Source organism: Hoplias malabaricus, chromosome 15 (assembly GCF_029633855.1).
Source record: "Hoplias malabaricus isolate fHopMal1 chromosome 15, fHopMal1.hap1, whole genome shotgun sequence".
Lineage (NCBI taxonomy): Eukaryota > Metazoa > Chordata > Actinopteri > Characiformes > Erythrinidae > Hoplias > Hoplias malabaricus.
In genome coordinates, this window is record NC_089814.1 from 8022238 (window position 1) to 8048723 (window position 26486).

Consider the following 26486-nt stretch of genomic DNA (forward strand, 5'->3'; position numbering starts at 1 on the left):
CATTAGAGCTTCACATAGGGCCCCACCCTCTTCCTACCGGCAGCCACACAGTTTCCATTGTTCCAATCCTACCGTTCCTCACGGAGCCCCTCACATGAGCACCCACACCACCCACTGCATCACTAGCTCTTCACAGGGGTCATCACAGGGTAGGTACCTCCTCTCATCATCGTCTCACTGAATTAAGCCCAGGACACCTCCAGAACAACAGTGAAGTCTGACGTCCCAGACCCACTCCACTCTGAGCTCGCGTTACATCAACCCTTAATCATCAACAACCGTAAATCCACACTGGCCTCCTTGGTGACTAAAGCTGTACCTAGCCCCACTGGCACCGTTAATGCATGCTCAGTGCCACCAGTTCTATGTGATCTTTACGTGCTACATCTCCATCCACCACAACAACAGCACCTCTACAGTGTGTTTCCCCAACTAGTCTGTGTTCTCCTTATCCACAGCCACTGACTAGACCTTTCAGCTGTTTCTGATAACTTCTGCCCTTAGTTTCTGGCCCCTAATGCGGAACTGCACAAGCAGGGATGTGGCAGACATGGCTCCAATGCCCTAACACCCATCTCCACCGGTTCTACATCAATATTTTCATCAAGATTCTTAAGTGAGACTGAGGTTGGTTTTAGTCCTAAGCCCCGGTGTCATCAGCTAAACTAAGAATAGCACTTTCCCGCTGCATTAATAAGTTTCTATGTGTATTATTTTTAATTTCCATTTCATTTCTGCTTTTGATTTCAGCGTCACATTTCAATTCCGGTTTCGATATCAGTGAGAGCCTCAGTGTTCAGGATCCAAACAGTAGAGCACGGGATATTGGTTCTACAGCTACTACAACGCGCGTGTGTGTGTTTTAGCTTTTTTCCACCAAATGAACACTGGTGACTGTGTCTGCGTGGGTTTCCTCCGGGTGACTGTCTGTGAGGAGTGTGGTGTGTTCTCTCTGTGTCTGCGTGGGTTTCCTCCGGATGACTGTCTGTGAGGAGTGTGCTGTGTTCTCTCTGTGTCTGTGTGGGTTTCCTCCGGGTGACTGTCTGTGAGGAGTGTGGTAGGTTCTCCCTGTGTCTGCGTGGGTTTCCTCCGGGTGACTGTCTGTGAGGAGTGTGGTATGTTCTCTCTGTGTCTGTGTGGGTTTCCTCCAGGTGACTGTCTGTGAGGAGTGTGGTGTGTTCTCCCTGTGTCTGTGTGGGTTTCCTCCGGGTGACTGTCTGTGAGGAGTGTGGTGTGTTCTCCCTGTGTCTGTGTGGGTTTCCTCCGGGTGACTGTCTGTGAGGAGTGTGGTGTGTTCTCCCTGTGTCTGTGTGGGTTTCCTCCGGGTGACTGTCTGTGAGGAGTGTGGTGTGTTCTCTCTGTGTCTGCGTGGGTTTCCTCCGGGTGACTGTCTGTGAGGAGTGTGGTGTGTTCTCCCTGTGTCTGTGTGGGTTTCCTCCGGGTGACTGTCTGTGAGGAGTGTGGTGTGTTCTCTCTGTGTCTGAGTGGGTTTCCTCCGGGCGACTGTCTGTGAGGAGTGTGGTGTGTTCTCTCTGTGTCTGCGTGGGTTTCCTCCGGGTGCTCCGGTTTCCTCCCACAGTCCAAAAACACACGTTGGTAGGTGTGACTGTGTGAGTGAATGTGTGTGTGTCAGTGTTGCCCTGTGAAGGACTGGTGCCCCCTCCAGGGTGTATTCCTGCCTTGCGCCCAATGATTCCAGGTAGGCTCTGGACCCACCGCGACCCTGAACTGGATAAGGGTTACAGACAATGAATGAATGAATGAATGAACACTGGTTTTTAGACTGGATCCACTCAGGATTACGTTCATTCCCAGGACAGCACCAGAGGAAGAGAGAGACAGAGTCAGCACAGAGTCATGGTTTATCCACTGAATATTCTGGATAATGTATCCAGAGCTGAGCTTGTGAACAGAGAGGTGAAACAGGAGGTGAAACTGCATCCAGCTCCACTGCGCCGTAACTCTTTAGTCTCGGAGCTCTTTCTGGAGCTTCTTTAGCTCAACATGCAAATGGACGCCATCGCAGTTCGTGCTGAAGAACCTATGAATCTTTGGTTCCAGCTGGGAACTAAATGTTCTGGTTCTGGAACTGATTTATGTTCGTGGAAATGCAGCGAGTGATTTAAAATCAGGCGTGGGAGAAGAGGAAAAGGGATATGAATGTGTAGGACACTGTGGAAGTGTAAAAGGATGTATTATACAGTGGGGTCATTGCACACGAAATGCATTATTTATCTCTTTCATTTGCCTTGCTATAACCTCCCTGCAATAACTCTGTGCAACACCTAGGGGGCACACCCCCCACTTCGGGAACCATGCTGACTGTCTTAATTCCTACTGTTTGTCAAATCTGTGTCATCCCGTTGTTCTGTTTATACGTGTAACTTTTTAATGTGTGTATTCAGTGATCTGAGGAAACACAATGTTCCCGACACTTTCCTCTCCATAAGGAGAAATTATTTAAAACAAATCACCCAAAATTCTTTTAGAATTTAAAGTTGGGGTGTGGTGTGTCACACTGCGACAGACAACAGCAATGGAAAGAAATATTAATGACAACACAAATAACAGAATACAGAAGTAAAGGAAATACCCCACTAAGCTTGTTTAACAAGTCTGTGTGTGTGTGTGTGTGTGTGTGTGTGTGTGTGTGTGTGTGGCAGGGGGTGCCCTCTGCTCCAGGATAAATGCTGCAGGACCGTGCTGGTGTTAATGGTGTAATGGGTGGTGATGGGACAAAAGCTTCCCCTGGGGAACGTAACTGGCACATTCCAGACTGAGTAGATTAATAGCTTTGGACTGTACCATTCATCAGAAAAAGGGGTGGAGGGGATAGAGCGTTAGAATTCCTCTTATATCTCAGCTCATCTGTCCTTGTGTGTCCTCTCTGAGTCTCAGATGCACCTCTCTCTCTTTCTCGCTCTCTCTCGTCCTGTCTGTTAATCTGATTACTTTACTGACTTCTGCAGCGCAGTGTGGATGGGTGTCATTTTAATTTCACACTTCTGCTTCATGTGAGAAACAGAGAGAGAGAGATGAGAACAGATAGAGAGAGAGAGGAGATGAGAACAGATAGAGAGAGAGAGAGAAAAAGGAGATGAGAACAGAGAGAGTGAGAGAGAGACAGAGAGGAGATGAGAACAGAGAGAGACAGGAGACAGCGAGAGGAGATCAGAATAGAGAGAGAGAGAGAGAGATAGGAGATGAGAACAGACAGAGAGAAAGAGTGAGGAGATGAGAACAGAGAGAGAGAGAGAGAGAGAGACAGAGAGGAGATGAGAACAGAGAGAGAGACAGGAGACAGCGAGAGGAGATCAGAATAGAGAGAGAGAGAGAGAGATAGGAGATGAGAACAGACAGAGAGAAAGAGTGAGGAGATGAGAACAGAGAGAGAGAGAGAGAGAGAGACAGAGAGGAGATGAGAACAGAGAGAGAGACAGGAGACAGCGAGAGGAGATCAGAATAGAGAGAGGGAGAGAGAGAGAGAGAGAGAGAGATAGGAGATGAGAACAGAGAGAAAGAGTGAGGAGATGAGAACAGAGAGAGAGAGAGAGAGAGAGAGAGAGAGAGAGACAGAGAGAGGAGATGAGAACAGAGAGAGAGAGAGGAGAACAGAGAGAGAGAGACACAGAGAGGAGATGAGAACAGAGAGAGAGAGAGAGAGAGAGACACTGTAACAGTGTGCTGACAGATGTTAGTGGATAAAAAGTCACACTCAAGTGAACAAGCCACCACCTATTAGTTCCTTTACAAATTGTGTGTGTGTGTGTGCGCTTCTGTTTTCTCTATTCATAATATCCTACATTCTCATTCACACGTCTCTAGAATGTTTCACTCATTAACACTGTTCTAGAACGTTCCCCTCACCCACAGTGCTCTAGAACGTTCTCCCCATGTACACAGCTCTAGAACGTTTTCCTCATCCACACTGATCTAGACTATTTTACTCATTTACACTGTTCTTCAATGTTCTCATCCACGCTCTAGAAAGTTTTGAGCTATTGAGCTAACATTTGAGCTACTCTTGAATTTCCTCTTTTAAAACCACTCTGTTTTCCTCTTCTCTACACCCCCCCCCCTCGCGTCTCCCGTCTCTCCCTTTCTAACTTCATCTTTTCTTTCTTCACTTTGTCTTCAGCTCATTCTCTGCTCACGCTGCCGCCGTCCTTTTCCCTGTGGCCTCTCGGCTCTGCCTCCTCACAATTACTGCCACAGAAGGTTCTGCGGTGGTCTCTAATCAAACCATAATTTACCCCCACCGCCGTCTCCCTCTCCCCCTCTCCCTCTCTCTCTGTGGTGTAGCCAAGAATGTCTGTGTCTGCCGTGTGGGAGTGGGTATAAGTGTGTGTGTGTGTGTGTGAGAGAGAGAGAGAGCTTGTAAGTTCAGTTGCCATGACAACCAACTTCTCAGAAGGGAGTAAAAACTCAGGTCCAGGTGTATGTGTGTGTGTGTGTGTCATAATTGTCATCTTAGTGCTCGTTTCCTGACATCCTACCAGATATAACTCTCACACACACGTACACACACACACACACAAACGTAGAAACGTACCTAACAAAAGCCTTCAGAGGCGCAGTCGCCAGAAACGTGGATTCGCCAGGGATTTAGGTCCAGAAACTGATGATATTAACATTTCATGGTTGTTATTAAATTCAATGATATGTGTCTGAAAGGATTTTGCCCAAATTTGGGTCACTGCCAGTTCCACCCATTACCTCCTTTTCCTCCATCACACCACGCCCCCAGGCTGCGAGGGTGGAGGCTGCACAACCTTCCACTGCATCTTTTCAAACGACTGCAAACCCAACATTACTGGAGCTTGACGGAGAACACTGACCGGACTGGACCCATAATATAAAAACATCGGGGTGAACTGCGAGTGGCTCATTATCATTTAAAGGAACAGGCGCTGTAAGCGGCCGCTCTGAACATGGCTGTTTAGACAGGGGGAGAACGCTGCTGTGGGGTTTGGTCCTTGTGGTGTTTTGAGCAAAGCAGGTCATAGACATTTCATTGTGAAAAAGGGGACCCCCCACAGCCCCCCCCAGTTGGACTGCTGGTGTAGAGTGACAGTAAAGGCAGCAGAGAAAGTACCTCCCGTAGGCAGGTGTAGATGGGGCACACAAGCACTCTGAAGGGTTCTCCTGTGCTGCTCCTCATGGTCCCAAACACCTCACACAGAAACGTGATGAAACCCAGCCAGCATTCCACATCTGTCTGCTGCAGCTCATCCCGGCGGGTGAAGTCCCTCTGAGAGAGAGAGAGAGAGAGAGATTGAGTGTGTTAGAGGTATATGCTCTGTGTGTGTGTGTGTGTGTGTGGTCTTAAATCAACGTATATTCACCAGTCTGAAGAATGTGAACTCTAATGTCTAATATGTGACATGAAAAGCTGCTTAGCACCTCATTGCCTCCAGGGGGCGTCTTAATTACTAGATGCTAAGACATTGCAGGGAGGATCTGATGGCTTTCGGGACATTACCGAGGTCATGAGACCTCAACTCAGATTCACAGCCCTGTGTCCTGCAATCTCGACTCAGATTCACAGCCCTGAGATCTCTGACTCAGATTCACAGCCCTGTGACCTCTGACTCGATTCAGATTCACAGCCCTGAGACCTCTGACTCAGATTCACAGCCCTGTGACCTCTGACTCGACTCAGATTCACAGCCCTGTGACCTCTGACTCGACTCAGATTCACAGCCCTGCGTCCTGCGATCTCGACTCAGATTCACAGCCCTGTGACCTCTGACTCAGATTCACAGCCCTGTGACCTCTGACTCGATTCAGATTCACAGCCCTGAGACCTCTGACTCAGATTCACAGCCCTGTGACCTCTGACTCGACTCAGATTCACAGCCCTGCGTCCTGCGATCTCGACTCAGATTCACAGCCCTGTGACCTCTGACTCAGATTCACAGCCCTGTGACCTCTGACTCAGATTCACAGCCCTGTGACCTCTGACTCAGATTCACAGCCCTGCGTCCTGCGATCTCGACTCAGATTCACAACCTTGAGACCTCTGACTCGACTCAGATTCACAGCCCTGTGACCTCTGACTCAGATTCACAGCCCTGCGTCCTGCGATCACGACTCAGATTCACAGCCCTGTGACCTCTGACTCAACTCAGATTCACAGCCCTGAGACCTCTGACTCGACTCAGATTCACAGCCCTGCATCCTGAGACCTCGACTCAGATTCTCAGCCCTGTGACCACTGACTCGACTCAGATTCACAACCTTGAGACCTCTGACTCGACTCAGATTCACAGCCCTGTGACCTCTGACACGACTCAGATTCACAGCCCTGTGACCACTGACTCGGCTCAGATTCACAACCCTGAGACCTCTGACATGACTCAGATTCACAACCCTGAGACCTCTGACTCGACTCAGATTCACAGCCCTGTGACCACTGACTCGGCTCAGATTCACAACCCTGAGACCTCTGACATGACTCAGATTCACAACCCTGAGACCTCTGACTCGGCTCAGATTCACAACCCTGAGACCTCTGACATGACTCAGATTCACAACCCTGAGACCTCTGACTCGACTCAGATTCACAGCCCTGTGACCACTGCCTCAACTCAGATTCACAGTCCTGAGACCTCTGACTTGACTCAGATTCACAGCCCTGCATCCTGAGACCTCGACTCAGATTCTCAGTCCTGTGACCACTGACTCGACTCAGATTCACAACCCTGAGACCTCTGACTCGACTCAGATTCACAGCCCTGTGACCACTGCCTCGACTCAGATTCACAGCCCTGTGACCACTGCCTCGACTCAGATTCACAGTCCTGAGACCTCTGACTCGACTCAGATTCACAGCCCTGTGACCACTGCCTCGACTCAGATTCACAGCCCTGCAACCTCTGACTTGACTCTCATTAACATCCCAAAGACTTATGTCTCGACTTCATATCCTAATGACATGAATCTGATTATCTGATCTAACTGACATCCCAGTGATTCGTGACTCAACTCTGATTCAAATTCCAGTGACTTGTGACTCGACTGATTCATATCCTAATGACATGACTCTGATTCACAGCCCAGTGACTCCTGACTCAACTCAAGAGGTCATGTCCACTTATTTCTTCTGGCTGCGTGTGTCCAAACTCTCCAAACTACCGTAGAAACGGAAGACAGCATGCTGACATCCTGTTAGTGTTACTTTAAACACCAAACACAAGTTTTCTGACCTCCTACGCCTCCTGTCAGGAGACGTGTGGGGGGGAGCTGGGCGGTCTGGACAAATCTCTAATGGGGAGTTTTCTGGTCAGTGTTTAATTCTGTAAATTAAATGATCAGCGTCTTCCAGAAACTAAGGCTGCGGCCGGCGTGTCCCCAAAACTGCAGAAAAACCACTTCCCCGTCTCGTGGCCTGAGAGTCAGATGTTGTGTGCCAGACAGCCCACTAGTTGTGGTTGTGCAGAGCAGTGTGGCAGTGTGTGTGTGTGTGTGTGTGGGGGGGGGGGGGGGGGTTGGTCAGAGTTGTTCCTTCCCAGAAAACACTGCTGATGTTGACGAGAATAAAAACAGAAACGTCTACTGCACTAGGTACATCGGTTAATACAAAACTACTGACTGTCACACTGTCACACACACACACACACACACACACACACACACAGAGAGAGAGAGAGAGAGAGAGAGAGAGAGAGAGAGAGAGAGAGAGACTGTAACAGTGTGCTTGTGTGTGTGGAGGGAGTGGAGTTCAGTGAGTGACACAGCCGTGAGAAAGTCACTCACACTCACCTACCAAAAAACACACAACATTTCTCACCTAAGTACCACAGCATTGAGCAAACACGCAAACACACAAGAGAAAGAGTAAAAGAAAGAGAGGGGGAGGTGGGGGGGTGATAGAGGAACTGCAGACAAAGGTGGGGAGGAAAAGAAAATGAAGTTAAGAAGGTAGAGCGAGCGTGGCACAGCAGCAGGTGGGATGACATTTTGCGCCGCGTGCCCAGCAGGAACCCTGAGGAGAGACACGACAGAGCGGAGGAGAGGAGAGAGGGAGGGTGGGGGACAGGGAAAAGAAGGAGAGACGGATATAGAAAAAGAGACTCTGGTAATTGAGGAGGAATCACAGAATAATTCACAGTCGGCGAGAGACAGGAGCTCAGCTGAGACTGGACTCATGACCACGGTCAATCAGTACATATACGTTTACTGTATTAACCAGACATGAACCAAACACACACACACACACACACACACACACACACACACACACACACGTACATGTACGTTCAGGACCTGGCAGAAAATAGGTGTTGGAAGCAGCATATGGCATACATGCCTACACTAACCTACACACACAGTGACAAATACAAACACACAAAGAAAAATACACACTTTCACACTTCATACAAGCACACACACACACACAGGCAAACAAAATACAAACAAACACACACTGACAAATACACATAACCATACACACATAAGCACATACAAATACACACCTAACCACACATCCCTAGCCTGTGTATGTGTGCATGTTGTGATCATGAATATATATGTGACTGATGTGACTGTGTGTGTGTGTGTGTGTATGTTTGTGTGTGTAAGGTGTGATTCTATGTTTGTGTGTCTGGGTGTATGGTGTGATTATATGTGTGTGTGTGTGTGTGTGTGTGTGTATGTATGTATGTATGTATGTATGTATGTGTGTGTAAGGTGTGATTCTATATTTGTGTGTCTGGGTGTATGGTGTGATTGTGTGTGTGTGTGTGTGTGTGTATGTAGCGTGTGATTCTATGTTTGTGTGTCTGGGTTTATGGTGTGATTGTATGTGTGTGTGTAAGGTGTGATTCTATATTTGTGTGTCTGGGTGTATGGTGTGTGTGTGTGTGTGTGTGTGTGTGTTAGCGAACAGTATAGAGACCTGCAGCATGTTGAGCAGCAGCGAGCGGAACTTGGTTCCCTCCACCATGAAGAGTGCCATCCTGTCACAGAGCCGTGCGGCGGTGGCGGCGAAGCTGCGGTCGCTCACTGCCTTGCTGTAGATGGTGTGGACGATCTCCCCCAGCGTCTCCTCTGAGTCGGCCCAGTTCTGAGCCTCCTCCATGAAGGAAGTCAGCTGGGCCTCCACCCCGCTGCTGTTCCTCCTCATACTGTTCAGGATCTCCGTCAGCCTGTCCATCCGGCTCCGCTCAGGACCCACCGACGCCACCGGCACCTCCTCCTGCAGCCCAGGACAGAGGGGGAGAAACAGGACAAAGAGGGAGAGAGAGAGAAGGAGAAACAGGACAGAGGGAGAGAAACAGGACAGAGGGGGAGAGAGAGAGAGAGAGAGGGAAGAAGAAACAGGACAGAGAGGGAGAGAGAGAGAGAAGGAGAAACAGGACAGAGGGAGAGAAACAGGACATAGGGGGAGAGAGAGAGGGAGAGAGAGAGAGAGAGAGGGAAGAAGAAACAGGACAGAGAGGGAGAGAGAGAGAGAAGGAGAAACAGGACAGAGGGAGAGAAACAGGACAGAGGGGGAGAGAGAGAGAGAGAGAGAGAGAGAGGGAAGAAGAAACAGGACAGAGAGGGAGAGAGAGAGAGAAGGAGAAACAGGACAGAGGGAGAGAAACAGGACAGAGGGAGAGAGAGAGAAACAGGACAGAGAAACAGGACAGAGGGAGAGAGAGAGAGAGAGAGAGGGGGGGGGAAACAGGACAGAGGGAGAGAGAGAGAAACAGGACAGAGGGAGAGAGAGAGAGAGGGAGAGAGAGAGAGAGAGAGAGAGGGGGGGGAGAAACAGGACAGAGGGGGAGAGAGAATGAGAAACAGATTGGTTGGAAGGAGAGATAAATGACCAGACAAATGGATAGAGGGATGAATGGATGAATGAATGAAAGGATGGACAGAAAGTATACTGTGGTGTTCTGGACCCAGCGGTGAAACTGTCCACTTTGTAGAGGTCTCTCCTCACCTTCTCCTTGAGCCTCCTCCTCAGCCTCTCTTTGGAGGACTGCAGAAGGCTGACTTTCCCTCCCTCCGTCTTCCCCTCCTTTCTGCTGTTGTCTCCTCCGTGTCCGTCCCTCGTCCTCTCCGTCCCGGCGGGCTCCTGCTCGTCTCCTCTTGTGCCGTCTGTCTCTTTGGTACTTCTCGGGCCCTGGCCGGAGTTGGGCTGTTGTTTGTGGTGCTGGTGCCAGCGGCGGTTCTGGCTGTATCCGTGATGAGAGCCACGCCCCTGCTGGAAGCCCCGCCCTCCGTGCTTCATGTTGCTGCCTTCTGATTGGTGGTCAGGGCCGGGCTGTTGCGTCTGATTGGCTGTTTGCTGTTGCTGCAGATGCGATGGCGGCTGCTGCTGCTGCTGCTGCGGATTGTGGGATTTCCCTCCGCCACCTCCTCCTCCTCCACCACCACCACCAGGGGGGCGCTGTTGTCTCCTGGAAGAGGGAAGGAGATTTTAAAAACCAGAGGCAGGCGTGGTCATGTGAACATGTATCTGAGCGCAGTCTTAGTGTTGGTCATTGCCACAAAGCTCTCAGAAGATGAGATGTTGAGACAATTATTTTTTTAATAATAACAGCAGAAACAAGCCTCGGACAGGAGCTGAATGAAGCTTTACACTGGGGATAACACAGGGTTAATCAAAGTAAGGAGGTGTGTGAAGAAGAGTGTGTGAGCAGTTGGTTTGGGCAGTATCACTGTCTGCGTTTGAACCTCTTCAAAAGACCACGGCGTCATTTTACGAGCTGCCGTCGTGAGTCGGATAAAAACAAACGTGATCTCTGCTGCAGGAGATTTTACAGATGGAGAGTTGGTGCTGGTCGTCTGCGTTGCGTGGCGTAGAGTGACGACTCTCTCTGGACGATCAGCGCTCTGCAAGGTTTACACGCCACGGTTTAGTCCCTACTCGACTCGCTCTGAACCACGAGAGAACAGCCACTAAACAAGAACCCCGTTGTGGTCTTCTCATCTTAGGGAACGCCCTCACTGCAGTTTTCTCTCCTGCCCCAGCCCTCAGCATGCAGCCTGAGCACCAACGCTGCAGCATGTCTTGTAGGAAATCTTCACTCATTATCACTGCTCTCCCGTCATCCCCGAACCTCCAGTCGTGTCCCATCTCCCCCTACGTGCCGGTGGCAGGCTGAGAATTGTGCCCTCTTCAGAACTATTTTTAACTCTGTCTTATTCTGGGTATATTCCAGTGGCAGAGGTACATGTTGCGCACCATCTTCGCTTACACACACTTCTGCCCCTCTGTGCCTCTCTCGTGCCCAGATGTGGTGCCTGTGTCTCATCTGCAATTCCTACGGCTTCATTTTATCACCCCTCTCTTTCAAATCCTCTCAATTTATTCATACGTTCTCCCCAGTCACATTTCAGTCACTGCCTTCTCTCTCTCTCTCACTCTGACATCACCCCACCTCTCTCTCCCATCAGGAGGCACAGGCACGTCACACACCTCCCTGGGACAGCAACTGCACAGCAGGCCTCTCTCTTTCTCTGTGTGTGTGTGTGTGTGTGTGTGTGTGTCTATACATATATTTATATTTACATATATGACACTATTTCCTTCTGCATAAACCTGATAGTAAAGAGGTAGATATCACAGAACCTTACACCAGCACATTGTCATCAAGGAAATAAGGGCAGAGTGTGGACAGTATGAGGGCAGAGAGTGGACAGTGCGAGGGCAGAGAGTGGACAGTGCGAGGGCAGCGAGTGGACAGTGCGAGGGCAGAGAGTGGACAGTACGAGGGCAGGGAGTGGACAGTACGAGGGCAGGGAGTGGACAGTACGAGGGCAGAGAGTGGACAGTACGAGGGCAGAGAGTGGACAGTGCGAGGGCAGAGAGTGGACAGTACGAGGGCAGAGAGTGGACAGTGCGAGGGCAGGGAGTGGACAGTGCGAGGGCAGCGAGTGGACAGTGCGAGGGCGGAGAGTGGACAGTGCGAGGGCGGAGAGTGGACAGTACGAGGGCGGAGAGTGGACAGTACGAGGGCGGAGAGTGGACAGTGCGAGGGCAGCGTGTGGACAGTACGAGGGCAGAGAGTGGACAGTACGAAGGCAGCGTGTGGACAGTGCGAGGGCAGGGTGTGGACAGTGCGAGGGCAGCGTGTGGACAGTGCGAGGGCAGCGTGTGGACAGTGCGAGGGCAGCGTGTGGACAGTGCGAGGGCAGCGTGTGGACAGTGCGAGGGCAGAGAGTGGACAGTGCGAGGGCAGCGTGTGGACAGTGCGAGGGCAGAGAGTGGACAGTACGAGGGCAGCGAGTGGACAGTACGAGGGCAGAGTGTGGACAGTGCGAGGGCAGAGAGTGGACAGTGCGAGGGCAGCGAGTGAACAGTACGAGGGCAGCGAGTGAACAGTACGAGGGCAGAGAGTGGACAGTACGAGGGCAGAGAGTGGACAGTACGAGGGCAGAGAGTGGACAGTACGAGGGCAGAGAGTGGACAGTACGAGGGCAGCGAGTGGACAGTACGAGGGCAGAGAGTGGACAGTGCGAGGGCAGAGAGTGGACAGTGCGAGGGCAGCGAGTGAACAGTGCGAGGGCAGAGAGTGGACAGTACGAGGGCAGCGTGTGGACAGTGGACAGTCAAGGTTCATGGCCGAATGCCCCAGCCACTGGGGCTGTGTTTAAAGCAGCGGTCAGTTTCAGTCCAGCACACACACACACACACACACACTGTGACTAACACAGGATGGACATCAAAGGGCCGATCTGAGGCCTCCAATAAGCCTCTTAACCTCTGCAGCTCCAGCTAGTGCAGGTACTCCATGCTCGTAAACCACACACACACACACACACACACACACACACACACACACCCACCCAAAGTGCTTCAGTGACAGGCTGAAAATAAGACGTCCAGGCTCTGACCATGACATTTCCCTCCTTTACGACAGTTAACCCTTGGTGACCTGACGCCAGCGCTGAACATCTTTTACACAGATGCTTTTCACACACCGCCCCCACTCCGCTTCCCTCTCAGCACGCTAGCACAGAGCTGCTGGACACTGCTGGACTCCACGCTGTGAAATGAACTGGTACAAACCAGAGCTTGTCCAACGCCGTCCGCCCTGGTGCTGCATTCTCATTAGGGCGTCCTCCACAGCGTTGTTATTAACTGTAAGTTTAGATAAAATATAATAATGACCGCACTGTGCTAGCTTTAAGAGGGTACCGTGCATGCTCATATTAAACTGGTCATCTGGAGTCCACCAACCCACACACTGCGAGACAAGACCACCCACTCAGTGTTCTGTGGGCTGCCCCAATCACTAAAACGAGCCGTTCTGATTCTGCTCCCCTTCTGAGGTCAACTGCAAGAACCCCTCATTTGAGTCGGTCCAATCACAGCGCTGGACCTGTGTTTGTGTGAGAACACAAAGACTAGGTTAAACACAGATAAGAGAAAGAGAAAGAGCAAGAGTAAAAACGGAGAAAAAGAGGATGAAGAGGAAAGAGAACTGAGCTAAAACGGCTAAAAAAAAAACAGAGCTTCTGCTCCTCGCTCCTCACTGCTGTGCGCTCGGGGTCGGGGTGAACAGCGAGCGGCTCTTTATCATTTAAAGGAACAGGCGCTGAACAGGGCTGTTCACACAGGGGGAGAACACTGCTGTGGGGTTTGATCCTTGTGGTCACAGATACGTCATTTACAGCTCCACTTTATCTCTGACGACAAACTTTTTAAGTTACAGATCATTTAAAGTGTACTTTCAGTTCAAGAAACTTTTTAATAAAAAAATAAAAAATAAATAAATAAAGAAAATAAAAAAAAATAAAATTCTGAGGTTAAAAAAGAAAAAAAAAAGATTTCAGAGGGAAAAGAAAGCTATGTTAAAAACAGGCTGGGTTTTCTTTTAAGAGCTTCCAGTGAGACCTCACCAAACTTGAATTTGATTCTTTGATTCAATGAATCATGTCCCGAGGCCAAGATCAAAATAAGAAAAAAAAGCCTTTGCAAATTCGGAGCGTATTCTTCGACAAAATAACCTCGCCGTACGTCACTGATGCCAAGAAATGATGCGAGAGTCCTTGAATGCGTTCCCATAACTCTTCTTCTCAAGATAAAGTCTCAAGATAAACTTCTGCTGGAGACAAATGCACCCAAGAAAAACCTCCAAAACTTCAGCCGAACTGGGGATGTGCTTCAACACAATTTTAAAAAGCGGTGAGTAGAGTGAAGCAACCGAGCAACAGGTAAAGACTGATACAGGTGTGGTATTAACCATCCATCCATTATCCACCGCTTATCCGGGTTCGGGTCACGGGGGAAGCAGTCCGAGTAAAGGAACCCCCTCCCTGGATCACCACCTTTACGTGGTGGAGGGGTTTGCGTGAGCCTAGGAGCTATGTTGTCGGGGGCAACAGCCCCTGGTAGGGTCTCCCAAGGCAAATCCATAAGACTCTGATGAAAAAATAGAACAAGGACACAGCTTCCCTCGCCTGGAGGAGGGGTACCGGGGCCCCACCTTGGAGCCAGGCCTGGGGGAGGAGGGGGGGGGGGTCCTTGGCCTGGGTCCGGCCGGGCTCATCCCGAAGGAGCAACATGGGTCCACTCTCCCATGGACCCACCACCTGAGGGAGAGGTAGTAATCCGGGTCTGGTGCGATGTGGATCGGGTGGTTACCGTTACGTCATAACGTAAAACACTAAAAATACTGTACTGTAAAATGCTCTTTCTTTAAACAAAGAAATGTATTTATTTATTTATTTATTTATTTATTTAAATAGAGTGTTTATTTAATTGAGAGCTCGTATTTGTTTTTTTTTTCCATTGTTATTCATGATTCTTAATGAATTCAGTGTGTATTATCTTACGTTTAGACATTTCTTCTGTTTCTTAGCCTTATTTTAAACGTAAATAAACAAGGCTTACACCTGTTTCTTTTAGAAACTAAATAAATAAACACTGATTAACCCTTTATGACTTAGACAATACACATCAAACACACACACAGTAAATCACTAACAGTTGTTAGCTTTGTTTTCCTTGGGGTGGAAAATATTAAATATTTATATACTTGTATATTTTATTTAGTTTATATATATATATATATATATATATATATATATATATATCAGCCAAGATTAATTAACCCTTTGGGGTCTAAGGACATTTTCTTAATTTTCTGAAATTGGTCTTTAAAGTACTTGTATTATAATATATTTCCCACATGTTTTATATCAAAACATTCAGAACAGTCTCAGCTCTCTGGTTAAGAGAGGCCCATGTGACCTACAGCGTTTTATGACGAGATAATCTGTCTCTAACTCTGAGAAACTTAAATCTGATTTTTGAAAATCTTTATATTTCTTGTGAAAACATCCCTTTCCTCGTGTGGACGAACTGTTTTTGTGGTTGAAATAGTTTTATCAGAGTCTTAAAAACAAGCTCGTGTTTGAACTGTGTTTCTGCGCTGTGTTGTCGCTAAGATATTAATAGAAACATCGCGAATGGTCGTATTTGACGTGTCGGCACATTCTTTGAGCCCAGAAGGGTTAAATCAGCCAATCTCTTTAAAGAACCTCTATTTTGATAAAAATAGATTTAGATTTAACCCAGAATATGAATATGTATTCAAAGCTCCTGGTTAGATGTAGCTGAACAATGATATTCTGTTATATTCTCACTCTTTTCCACATGTTCTGGGTCTCAGTGAAACACCTGTGACCTGCTTTGATCAAAACAGCACAAGGATCAAACCCTACAGCAGCGATCTATCCCCCCCCGTCCAAACAGCCCTGTTCAGGGCAGCCTCTTTCAGCTCCTGTTCCTTTAAATGGTACTGAGCCGCTCGCTGTTCACCCTGACCCTGAGCGCACAGCAGTGGTTATAAATGTTGTATCAAAATGTTGAGGCAAAACCCACAAATCCCCCGCTATTTTAATTCCATCCAATATCTTCTCTCACACAGCCTTCTCACACAGCCCCCACACCGAGAGGGTGAAGACAAACACAGGCTTCCTCAGAGGCTCAGTGTTTTCTGGCCACTGCGATTTACAGAAGTGGGAACAGAGAGGAGGATGAAGGAGGGAATAAAGGGAGGAGAGTGCTGCAGGGTGATGGAAGAGCCCCACCCCAGGTTGGAGACACTGACCTGGACACTTGCCGTTTCCCCTCGGCGGGCAGCAGCACGGTCAGCTGGTCCTGCGGCGGCTCGAAGGCTCTACAAGTATCAGAGTGGGGGATGTGTGTGAATGAGAGATGGGTGAATGAGGGGAAGGAGGGAGTTTAACCCCTTAAACAACAGAACTATCACTGCTGGTAGCAACAGTAATCTACATCATTACTCTAAGATTAACAACTTCATCACTAGGTTAGTGACTCAGGAACGGAACAGTGGGTTTAAGGGGTTAATAAGAGGCAGGGAAAGAAGAGAAGAGGCAGAGGATGGGGGATGTATAAGACAAAGAGACAGAGGGATGTTGAGAATGGAGTGAAGGAGGGATGTAGGGAATGAAGAGACGAGGGATGTAGAGGATGGAGAGATGTAGAGGATGAAGAGACAGAGGGATGTAGAGGATGGAGGGATGTAGAAGATGAAGAGACAGAGCGATGTAGAGGATGGAGGGATGTAGAGGATGGAGGGATGTAGAGGATGAAGAGATGGAGGGATGTAGAGGATGGAGAGATGTAGAGGATGAAGAGACGGAGGGATGTAGAGGATGGAGGGATGTAGAGGATGGAGAGATGTAGAAGATGAAGAGACAGAGGGATGTAGAGGATGGAGAGATAGAGGGATGTAGAGGATGGAGAGACAGAGGGATGTAGAGGATGGAGAGATAGAGGAGGGAGAGACGGAGGGATGTAGAGGATGGAGAGATAGAGGAGGGAGAGATGGAGGGATGTAGAGGATGGAGAGACAGAGGGATGTAGAGATGGAGGGATGTAGAGGATGAAGAGACAGAGGGATGTAGAGGATGGAGGGATGTAGAGAATGAAGGGATGTAGAGGATGGAGAGACAGAGGGATGTAGAGGATGGAGGGATGTAGAGGATGAAGAGATGGAGGGATGTAGGGGATGGAGAGGACGGAGGGATGTAGAAGATGGAGAGATGTAGAGGATGAAGAGACGGAGGGATGTAGAGGATGGAGGGATGTAGAGGATGGAGAGACGCCTGCGGAGCGTCAGAGGACTGAGCAGACGAAGGGTCTGCGGGGGGTGTTACAGCAGATAATGAATGTCATAGCAACTATGAAAGCACTATGGCAACAATGAGGAGGCTGAGCCAAGTTGAGACGAGACGAGACGCACGTGAGACGTCAGTTGCCGTGGTTGCCGTGGTGACCAGCCCTTACGCCACAGCGACCTTTTGCTTGAGGTCACCAGCCTTCACTGTTTTTATTTGTATTTCAGGTCTTTTTTTTTTTATTTTGGGCCTTAAATAACTTTCCAGCACACAGTCACACACACACACACACACACAGAGAGAGAGAGAGAGAAACAGACATATGGACAAAAAAGGAAGGACATTGGAGTGAAAAAGAAAGAAATGAAGAGGGAAAAAGAGAAAGTAAAAAAGGAATAGTGAGTGGGAGCGTGATAAAGACACAATAAGGTACAGAAGGTGAAAAAAGAGTGAGAGAGTGTGATAAAATGCAAGTGACAAGAGAAAGAGAGAGAGAGAGAGAGAGTGCAAGAGAGAGAGAGAGAGAGAGAGAGCGTTTGTGTGTGTGTGTGTGTGTGTGTGTGTGTGTTATGTTCAATCATGCACCCATCTGCTCTTACATGATTTTATTGTGAATATATGCTCATGCGTTAGTGCATGTGTGTGTTTGTTTTGGTGTGTATATATGTGTGTGTGTGTGTGTGTGTGTGTGTGTATAGGAAGTGTGCAGTCTTGGTCAGTAGTTGAACAGACAGGGGGTAAATTTAAAACAGGTGGTCAGAACAGCAGGCATGTGGCCACCAGTTCCACACGCACACACACACACACACATATATATACTAATACCCACAGACACAGACACACACACACATATATACTAATACCCACAGACACAAACACACACACACACAAACACTCACACTCACACACACATATATATATATATACACACACATACTAACACTCACACACAGTCAGCAGCAGACTGAGCCCCTGGTGAAATGTCGCTTGGCTGTTGGGGGGATAGTGAGGATAAGATGAATACAGTGAAACCTAGATTTGAGTGAATCAACTTACAAATTTTCCAAGATACGAATCATCGCTCGGTGGATATTTTTGCTTTAAGATACGAGCCGAGATCCGAGTCGCGAGCGAGCGTACGCCTCCCGCCACTAGGTGTCCCAGCGAGTGTTCAGTTCACTTGGTTATCTGGCCGTGCGCTGTGTTTGTAGCATTGAAGCTTTAAGTGTGTAGTGAGTGAGTAAAGTTAAGTGATAGCAGTCTCCTCCACCTCCTCCAGCGTCTCCTCTGATCTCCAATGTAAACACACTCAACAGAACCAGTCACTTTCCTTACAGTCGCTTTTATGATGTAGCCTTCTATTTTATACATTATTTGTTAATTATAAAACAGTTATTTGTTACTGTTAAACATTTCTAGAGCCCTGAGAAACTCTTAAAGAGGTGTGTGTGTGTGTTTCAGTGAGTGAATATGCAAATACAGCAATTTTAATTTTTGGAAAGATCTGGATGATGTCAAATAAAAATTGGTGGGAGGATTGTATGCTTCTAAATGGCTCTGTGCTTGACTGTGTGTGTGTGTGTATATAAGAGTTGTGGGGGGTGGTTAAGGGGGATGATGTTTGTGTGTGTATTCGTGTGTGTGTGTGTGTGTGTGTGTGTGTTAAACATCCTTGTTCCTCAAAGCAGAAAGCCATTATGTTTTATGGTGTAATTCTGTGCCAAATATGCAACCTTTCTCACACACACACACACACACACACACACACACGTATCAATTAACTACAGTACTGTCGTTCTATTTTTCCTTCTCACACACGGCAGGGTGGTACCGAACTCTGTGTGTGTGTGTGTGTGTGTGTGTGTGTGTGTGTATGTCTGTGTGTGTGTGTGTGTGTGAGAGAGAGAGAGAGAGAGAGAGAGAGAGAGAGAGAGAGAGAGAGAGAGAGAGAGAGAGACTCAAATCTCTAGTAGGTAAACACCCTCACTTCAATCAGGGAATATGAATATTCATACACACACACAGACACACACACACTCCTGTATGCTTGTGCAAAGACCAAGACAAACAGGCTAAGTGCATGTGCCAGGATTCTGGAGTATTTGCATATTTCAGGCCTTTAATCCTGTGAACAAACTGAACGTATGGAAATCAGGTGCCAGAGCAAACTAACAATCAGAAAAGAAGCGAAAAAATCCAAACACAAACAGTGGAGTGTGTGAGGGCCGTCTTGCGTTAGGAGATCTGATCTAACATTAGAGTGTGGCTCTGAAGGATGGGATTACGTTGACTGGAGTTGCCTCAATCACCTCAATTATTCTTCGAGGAGCGAGGAGCAGAAGCTCTGGTTTTTAGCCGTTTTCACTCTGTTCTCTTTCTTCTCCGTTTTTACTCAGTGCTCTTATTTCTCCGCGCTCGTTGTGTCTGTTTTGCTGAGTTTAACCTCGTCTTTGCGCTCTCACATAAACACGGGTCCAGCGCTGTGATTGGACAGACTCAGGCGAGGGGGCGGGGCCATCCTAAAGTCTCTGCACTTGACGTCAGAAGCGGAGCAGAATCAGAACGCCTCTGAGGGATGACCTACTCAGCGCACAGAAAAATATCTTGTAGTCTAGTTTCGCAGTGTGTGGGTTGGTGGACTCCATCCACACATGCGTTGAACAAGGACATTGAACGCTGTCCCCACTACGACAAAACACTCAAATCTGAAGACCGGGTCCCCTAAAATAGCTAATTACACACACGTCTCTGTTTCCTCACAGCCCACTAAATGGGACGCTCTGCTCAGTGACGAGAGCCAGAGGAAGAATAGAGACATGTGGAGATATTTTTAACCAGGGAATAAAAGCGAGCGCTTTCGGAGATGAGATGAAGTGTGGGGTAAAGCGCTAACAGCGAGAGAAGACGTGAAGGACGTGAAAGACGGAAAAACACAGAGAGAAAACTCGTCTCGAGTCGTAGGACGCAGCAGACGAATATGAGACGAGATGTGAGTGTGAACAGGTGTTGTGTGAACAGAGGACTGTGGAGCTGCACTAATGTGTCTGTAGTATAGTGAGAATGGGTGCACGTGTGTGTGTGTGTGTGGGGCCTATTAATTTAATTACACATGCGTGTTCTAATTTAAATCAAGGGCGTGACTATAGGAAACACTGCTTTTCCTTCCCAATGACTCTCACTTTAATATCACACAACATCAATTATATAATGATCATAACACACTCATTATATAATTTTATACAGCATTCATTATATAATATATATCAGTCTAATCTCATTTAAAGCTCCAATCAACTGCGGAGTCTGAACCGACGATGTCCAGACCCAGAGGATGGAGCCAGGAGGTCACAAGACAGGGTACAAGAGCTGAAAACAAATTAACCCAAATATTACAGAGCGATTCAGGCTTTAAGGGCACTTACCCAGGGGTGAACACATTTCTGGCTCAAAAACACCACAAGGATCAAACCCCACAGCAGCATCAGCCCTGTTCAGAGCGGCCACTTTCAGCGCCTGTTCCTTTAAATGATAATGAGCCACTCGTTGTTCACCCAGACCCTGAGCGCACAGCAGTGAGGAGCAGCAGCTCTGTGCCGGTTGCTTTAAACATATTAGGCTTTTCCCTTAAGTATAAACCTTAGGTGAAGATGTTTCCTGTATAAAACCCCTCAGACGTTTCACTGAACCAAGGGAGAACAGTAATATAAATAAATAAATACCACCGTTTACAAACGATTCAGTTGTTCTCACTGTTGTGGTGGGGGCTAATGGGCCTTTATCTTTGACAGTGGGGAGGGGATTTCTCACCTGTGTCTCACACCTATCTCATGAACAGTCAATGTGTGAGAGAAATAGAGTGTCACATCAGACTCATAGCAAAATAGAAGAAAAACTAATTAAAATCTCAGAAAGCTGTAAACACCAGTGTGTAGTCAACACCCATGTCTCCAAAGTTCAGAGCTCTAAAGAAAACTTCATCAACGTTCACAATGCTTTTTCACGTTATATCAGCACTTTTGAAAACAGGTTTTTAGAGATAATTTAAACAAACAGGTGAATGACCTACAGACTTCTCTCACATTATTGTTGCTGGGTTTGTGCTGAATTTTAGAACGTGTAGCGTTCTGCGAATAAACTTTTATATGTAGGTGACATTTGTTAAAGTATTAAGGCATGTGAGATCAACTCAGACGTGGCTGAAAGGCCTCATACTTCAGGGGGTTAAATGTGTGACTCTGGAGCCCACCAACCCACACACTGTGAAACAAGACCCACCCAGTCAGTGTTCTGTCCCTCGCCTACATCAGAAAACATGTGATAAGTCAAGGTTCAGCTCAGATTACTGCAGAGACCCTAGAATTGCCCCGCCCCCTGATCTGAGTCTGTCCAATCACAGCGCTGGACCCTTGTTTGTGTGAGAGGGCAAAGGTGAGGTTAAACGCAGCAAAACAGACACAACACGCACTGAGTAAATACAAATGGAAAAGAAAGAGAACTGAGCTAAAACAGCTAAAACACCTTAAGTGGGACCCAAAGTGTTCAGTCGTCTGATTGGCCCCTATCTCGTCCAATCAGCAGCTCCGGACTTATCTCAGAAGCACAATCCTTACAGGGCTGAGTTATAGAAAAATAAACACGCCACAAGCACAGAGACGGAGGGGTTATATTAGGATTGGAACAAGGCCATCAGACCTTTATATGGGCCACAATGAGAGAGAGAGAGAGAGAGAGAGAGAGAGAGAGAGAGAGAGAGAGAGGAAAGAAAAGGATAGAGGGAGATAACTAAAGGATGGGAGAGAAAGAACGAACAATGAAAGAAAAGAGAAGAGATAAAGAGGAATGTTTAGACAGGAAAATAATAAAGAGAGAGAGAGAGAGAGAGAGAGAGAGAGGAACACACACACTCCTTTTCCTGTCATCTCCCTCTATCCCTTCCTTCCTCTTTTCACTCCAATGATCATTTTTTTCTCTCACTCCATTCATGAATTCCTGAATGTGTCCATTACGTTCTGCATCCCCATCCCTCCATCTCTCCTTTCTTCCTCTCCCCTTCATTTCACTCACTCACTCACTCTCTCTCTCTCTCTCTGAAGGTCATGAGTGCAGTGTGATGGAGGGATGGCCTGATTAAACCCTGACTCTAGAGCAGGGTCCATGGAGCAGTGGAAAGCCCAAGGGTCCTGACACACACCTTCTGCATTAGAGCACACAACACACTCCGGCACACTGGTTTTAATACTGTGTGAGGACCTGTGTGTGTGTGTTGGGGGGTGTGTGTGTGTGTTGTGTGAGACAATTTAATGGCAGCAACAACAGCACGCATTCGTGAGGCATTAGTGAGGTTGAGGTACCGATGCTGGAGAATTAGCTGTGGCTCCCCGACACCACTCTGACTTATCCCAGAGACACCAGAGAGAGCCCCAGAGAACACAGCACAGTTCCATGATCCCCCCAGAGCGCCCTTTTCAGCTCAGGCATGCTTCTGTAGTGAGGGAGTGTGTGTTCTGTTCATCAAACAGGACGTGAGAGCGCAAAGACGAGGTTAAACGCAGCAAAACACAAAGACAACGAGCGCAAACAAATACGAGCACCGAGCAAAAACGGAGAAAACGAGAACGGAGTGAAAACGACTAAAAACCAGAGCTTCTGCTCCTCGCTCCTCACTGCTGTGCGCTCGGGGTCGGGGTGAACAGCGAGCGGCTCATTATCATTTAAAGGAACAGGTGCTGAAAGCGGCTGCTCTGAACAGGGGCTGTTTACACAGGGGGAGAACACTGCTGTGGGGTTTGATCCTTGTAGTGTGTTCCCTGTAAATTTACAAACAATATCAATTAATACTTGAATCACGTGATCACCAGAGAACCACAGGCGTATGGACGGAGAGGCGTGTGCCTGAAGGAAGGTAAGAACAGAAAGGATGTGCTCTCCTTCAGCTCTAGTTGCACGGCTAAATATTTAAAGCTGTTCCTAAGCAACGGGCGACGAGCAACCGAGAGCTTTCCAGTGACGTCGGGTAAGAAACGAGGAGTCGGTGGCGGAGATGAAAGGTGAAGATTAGGTGGGAAATGAAAGGCAGAGACCTGTGCACACTGCAGATTTTAAACAGCACTTCCACGGGAGCTGCAGAGAACCAGGCCCCATCAGTCCTCCTCCAAACCATGAGCCACGTCACACACCGGGCTCGTGGAGAGGGTTACAGCGTGTGAGGTACTTACCCTTCACTATTTTACGTCGCTAAAGCCACCTCCTGCTCTTACACTTCGGCCTGCTTGGTAAGAAAGCAGAAGGACGGGAGCAGGAGTGGGACGCCCCAACGTTAATCTACTGTTAATCTGAGGGTGTGGGCTCAGCGCTGACTCACCGGCGGTCATTACGGCGTCGGCGGAAGAGCTTTTTGGTGTGTGCGATCTCGGCTTCATTAGGCAACGGTGGGAAAACCTGCAGGAGAGAGAGAGAGAGAGATTCAGTTACTCTGCACAAGGCAAACACGTTATTTTTGTATTCCACTGGCTACATACAGTGGAGGAAGATATTTGTGATTCAGCCCTGGTGTTGTGGCGGTGTAATTGCAGAGTGACACAGTGAACACACACACACACACACAGCGGGAGTGATGTACATCCATCACAGCCCCTTGGGAGCAGCTGGCAGCTAGAAGGCCAAATCAGCTGTGGATGTTGATGGAGGAGCTTGTCTTCTTCCGTTACAACCCCTACCTCCAGGGGACTGAACCTACTGTTTCAGTAGGTTGTGATAAACAACGGCCCGATAGCTGCAGACTCCCATATAATCAGCACGTTGTCCTATTTAAGGTGGACTCCTAAGGTTCACAATATGTGGATGCTCTAGAGCAGCTAATCCACCTTAAATATTCACTGTACTTCCTGTACCAGCTCTAAACCAGCACTGATCTAAATCACTACAGACCAGTCAAGGCTGGCTGAGGAGTGAGTGTGCGAGTGTGTGTGTGTGTGTGTGTTTCTGACAGATGGTCAGTCTGAAATACATATGGATGCTCAAAGGTCAGTGGCAGAGTCTGATTGTCACTTATTTACTGGACTGTTAGCTCCTGATGAGGAGTTCATCTACAGACACACTTCCTTATTCCACTCTGTATCCAAATAAAAAAAAAAATAAAAAATAAAAAAAAACACCCGCCGGGGTTCGTTTGATTGGACAGTTTCATACAACCATTAATAACCGTGCTGACTGGTTTATTTTTGTCCGTTTCTATGGTTACACCAGCAGATAGCAGCAGGCTCATGTCTGGAGGCCTGTTTGGGCAGGATTGATGTACATGAGCAGGTAGGGTATCTGGTTTCATTAAGTTTATCACTGATTTTAGTTCACTCATGATGCCAACAACACCTGGGGTGAGGTGGGCGATGCCACTCTAAGGCTACGTTCACAATACCAGGGTCCTGGAGGTTGTGGGTTGTGAGTCCTGCTCCGGGTGACTGTCTGTGAGGAGTGTGATGTGTTCTCCCTGTGTCTGCGTGGGTTTCCTCCGGGTGACTGTCTATGAGGAGTGTGATGTGTTCTCCCTGTGTCTGCGTGGGTTTCCTCCGGGTGACTGTCTGTGAGGAGTGTGGTGTGTTCTCCCTGTGTCTGCGCGGGTTTCCTCAGGGTGACTGTCTGTGAGGAGTGTGGTGTGTTCTCCCTGTGTCTGCGTGGGTTTCCTCCGGGTGACTGTCTGTGAGGAGTGTGGTGTGTTCTCCCTGTGTCTGCGCGGGTTTCCTCAGGGTGACTGTCTGTGAGGAGTGTGATGTGTTCTCCCTGTGTCTGCGTGGGTTTCCTCCGGGTGACTGTCTGTGAGGTGTGTGGTGTGTTCTCTCTGTGTCCGTGTGGGTTTCCTCCGGGTGACTGTCTGTGAGGAGTGTGGTGTGTTCTCCCTGTGTCTGCGTGGGTTTCCTCCGGGTGACTGTCTGTGAGGAGTGTGGTGTGTTCTCCCTGTGTCTGCGTGGGTTTCCTCCGGGTGACTGTCTGTGAGGAGTGTGGTGTGTTCTCCCTGTGTCTGCGTGGGTTTCCTCCGGGTGACTGTCTGTGAGGAGTGTGGTGTGTTCTCCCTGTGTCCGTGTGGGTTTCCTCCGGGTGTCTGTCTGTGAGGAGTGTGGTGTGTTCTCCCTGTGTCCGCGTGGGTTTCCTCCGGGTGACTGTCTGTGAGGAGTGTGGTGTGTTCTCTCTGTGTCTGCGTGGGTTTCCTCTGGGTGACTGCCTGTGAGGAGTGTGGTGTGTTCTCCCTGTGTCTGCGTGGGTTTCCTCCGGGTGACTGTCTGTGAGGAGTGTGGTGTGTTCTCTCTGTGTCTGCGTGGGTTTCCTCCGGGTGACTGTCTGTGAGGAGTGTGGTGTGTTCTCCCTGTGTCTGCGTGGGTTTCCTCCGGGTGACTGTCTGTGAGGAGTGTGGTGTGTTCTCCCTGTGTCTGCGTGGGTTTCCTCCGGGTGACTGTCTGTGAGGAGTGTGGTGTGTTCTCCCTGTGTCTGCGTGGGTTTCCTCCGGGTGACTGTCTTTGAGGAGTGTGGTGTGTTCTCCCTGTGTCTGCGTGGGTTTCCTCAGGGTGACTGTCTGTGAGGACACGGCAGGCCATGACTGAAGGCACCTGACCCCCAACTGCTCCCTGGGTGCCATGGCGAGTGCTGCCTACTGCTCCGGGCATGTGCTCACTGCCCCCTGGTGTTCACTAGTGTGTGTGTAAATGTGTGTTTCACCGCACGAATTGGGTTAAATGCGGAGAAAAAAAATTCCTCTGTGTGCACACACAGTGGCCAATAAAGTGATTCTAATTCTAATTCTGTTTATGAATGTGAACCAGGATTGGAATTGATTAGTGTGAACGTAGCCTGAGGACTGAGGGCAGTTGAGGCATTTGTAGGTTTTTAATGTCTTTGAATTCCAGTTTCAGTTGTGGCCAGGTTTTCGTTTCTGTGCATCTCCTGCCGTGTGGGCAGACTTACAGTAAACACACTCTTATTCTTAGTACTATACCGCTGCTAAGGGTCAGGGATTTGACACAGCCCTGACCACACACACACACACACACACACACACACAACTCCAAAGTTTCACAACAGAATGAAATATTTCCTAAGCCTGACTGGCACTGGATGCGTGCGCAGAGAACCACCCAACGGGTATTTTCTCTCAAAGAGAACACACACACACACACACACACACACACACACAGTTCCTCCTCAGGGATTTTTTGTCTTACTGAGTTACTGCAGCCAAACCGCTGAGCGCTGATTGGCTGCCTGTGATTGGACACAGATGCGGAGGCAGACTCGTGTAATTGGCTGCTTTTTCTCGTCGGCACGGTAATAAGGGCTTTTGACACTAAACACCACCCCCGCACGCCAACGGGGCCAAAAGAGATACAGAGAGCCCTACACAACTCCTCCAA

At 48.5% G+C, this 26486-nt stretch overlaps 1 protein-coding gene across 1 annotated transcript in view; it reads right to left on the bottom strand.

Moving 5' to 3' along the window:
- ctif (CBP80/20-dependent translation initiation factor) overlaps positions 1 to 26486 on the bottom strand; it is a 56396-nt gene that overhangs the window by 16770 nt on the left and 13140 nt on the right. The window contains exons 3-7 of the mRNA XM_066646384.1: positions 23450 to 23526; positions 16056 to 16124; positions 9932 to 10391; positions 8900 to 9199; positions 5096 to 5251 (exon numbers count right to left, since the gene is read on the bottom strand). Coding sequence (XP_066502481.1) covers positions 5096 to 5251; positions 8900 to 9199; positions 9932 to 10391; positions 16056 to 16124; positions 23450 to 23526 — 1062 coding nt within the window. The remainder of the gene's footprint in view (positions 1 to 5095; positions 5252 to 8899; positions 9200 to 9931; positions 10392 to 16055; positions 16125 to 23449; positions 23527 to 26486) is intronic.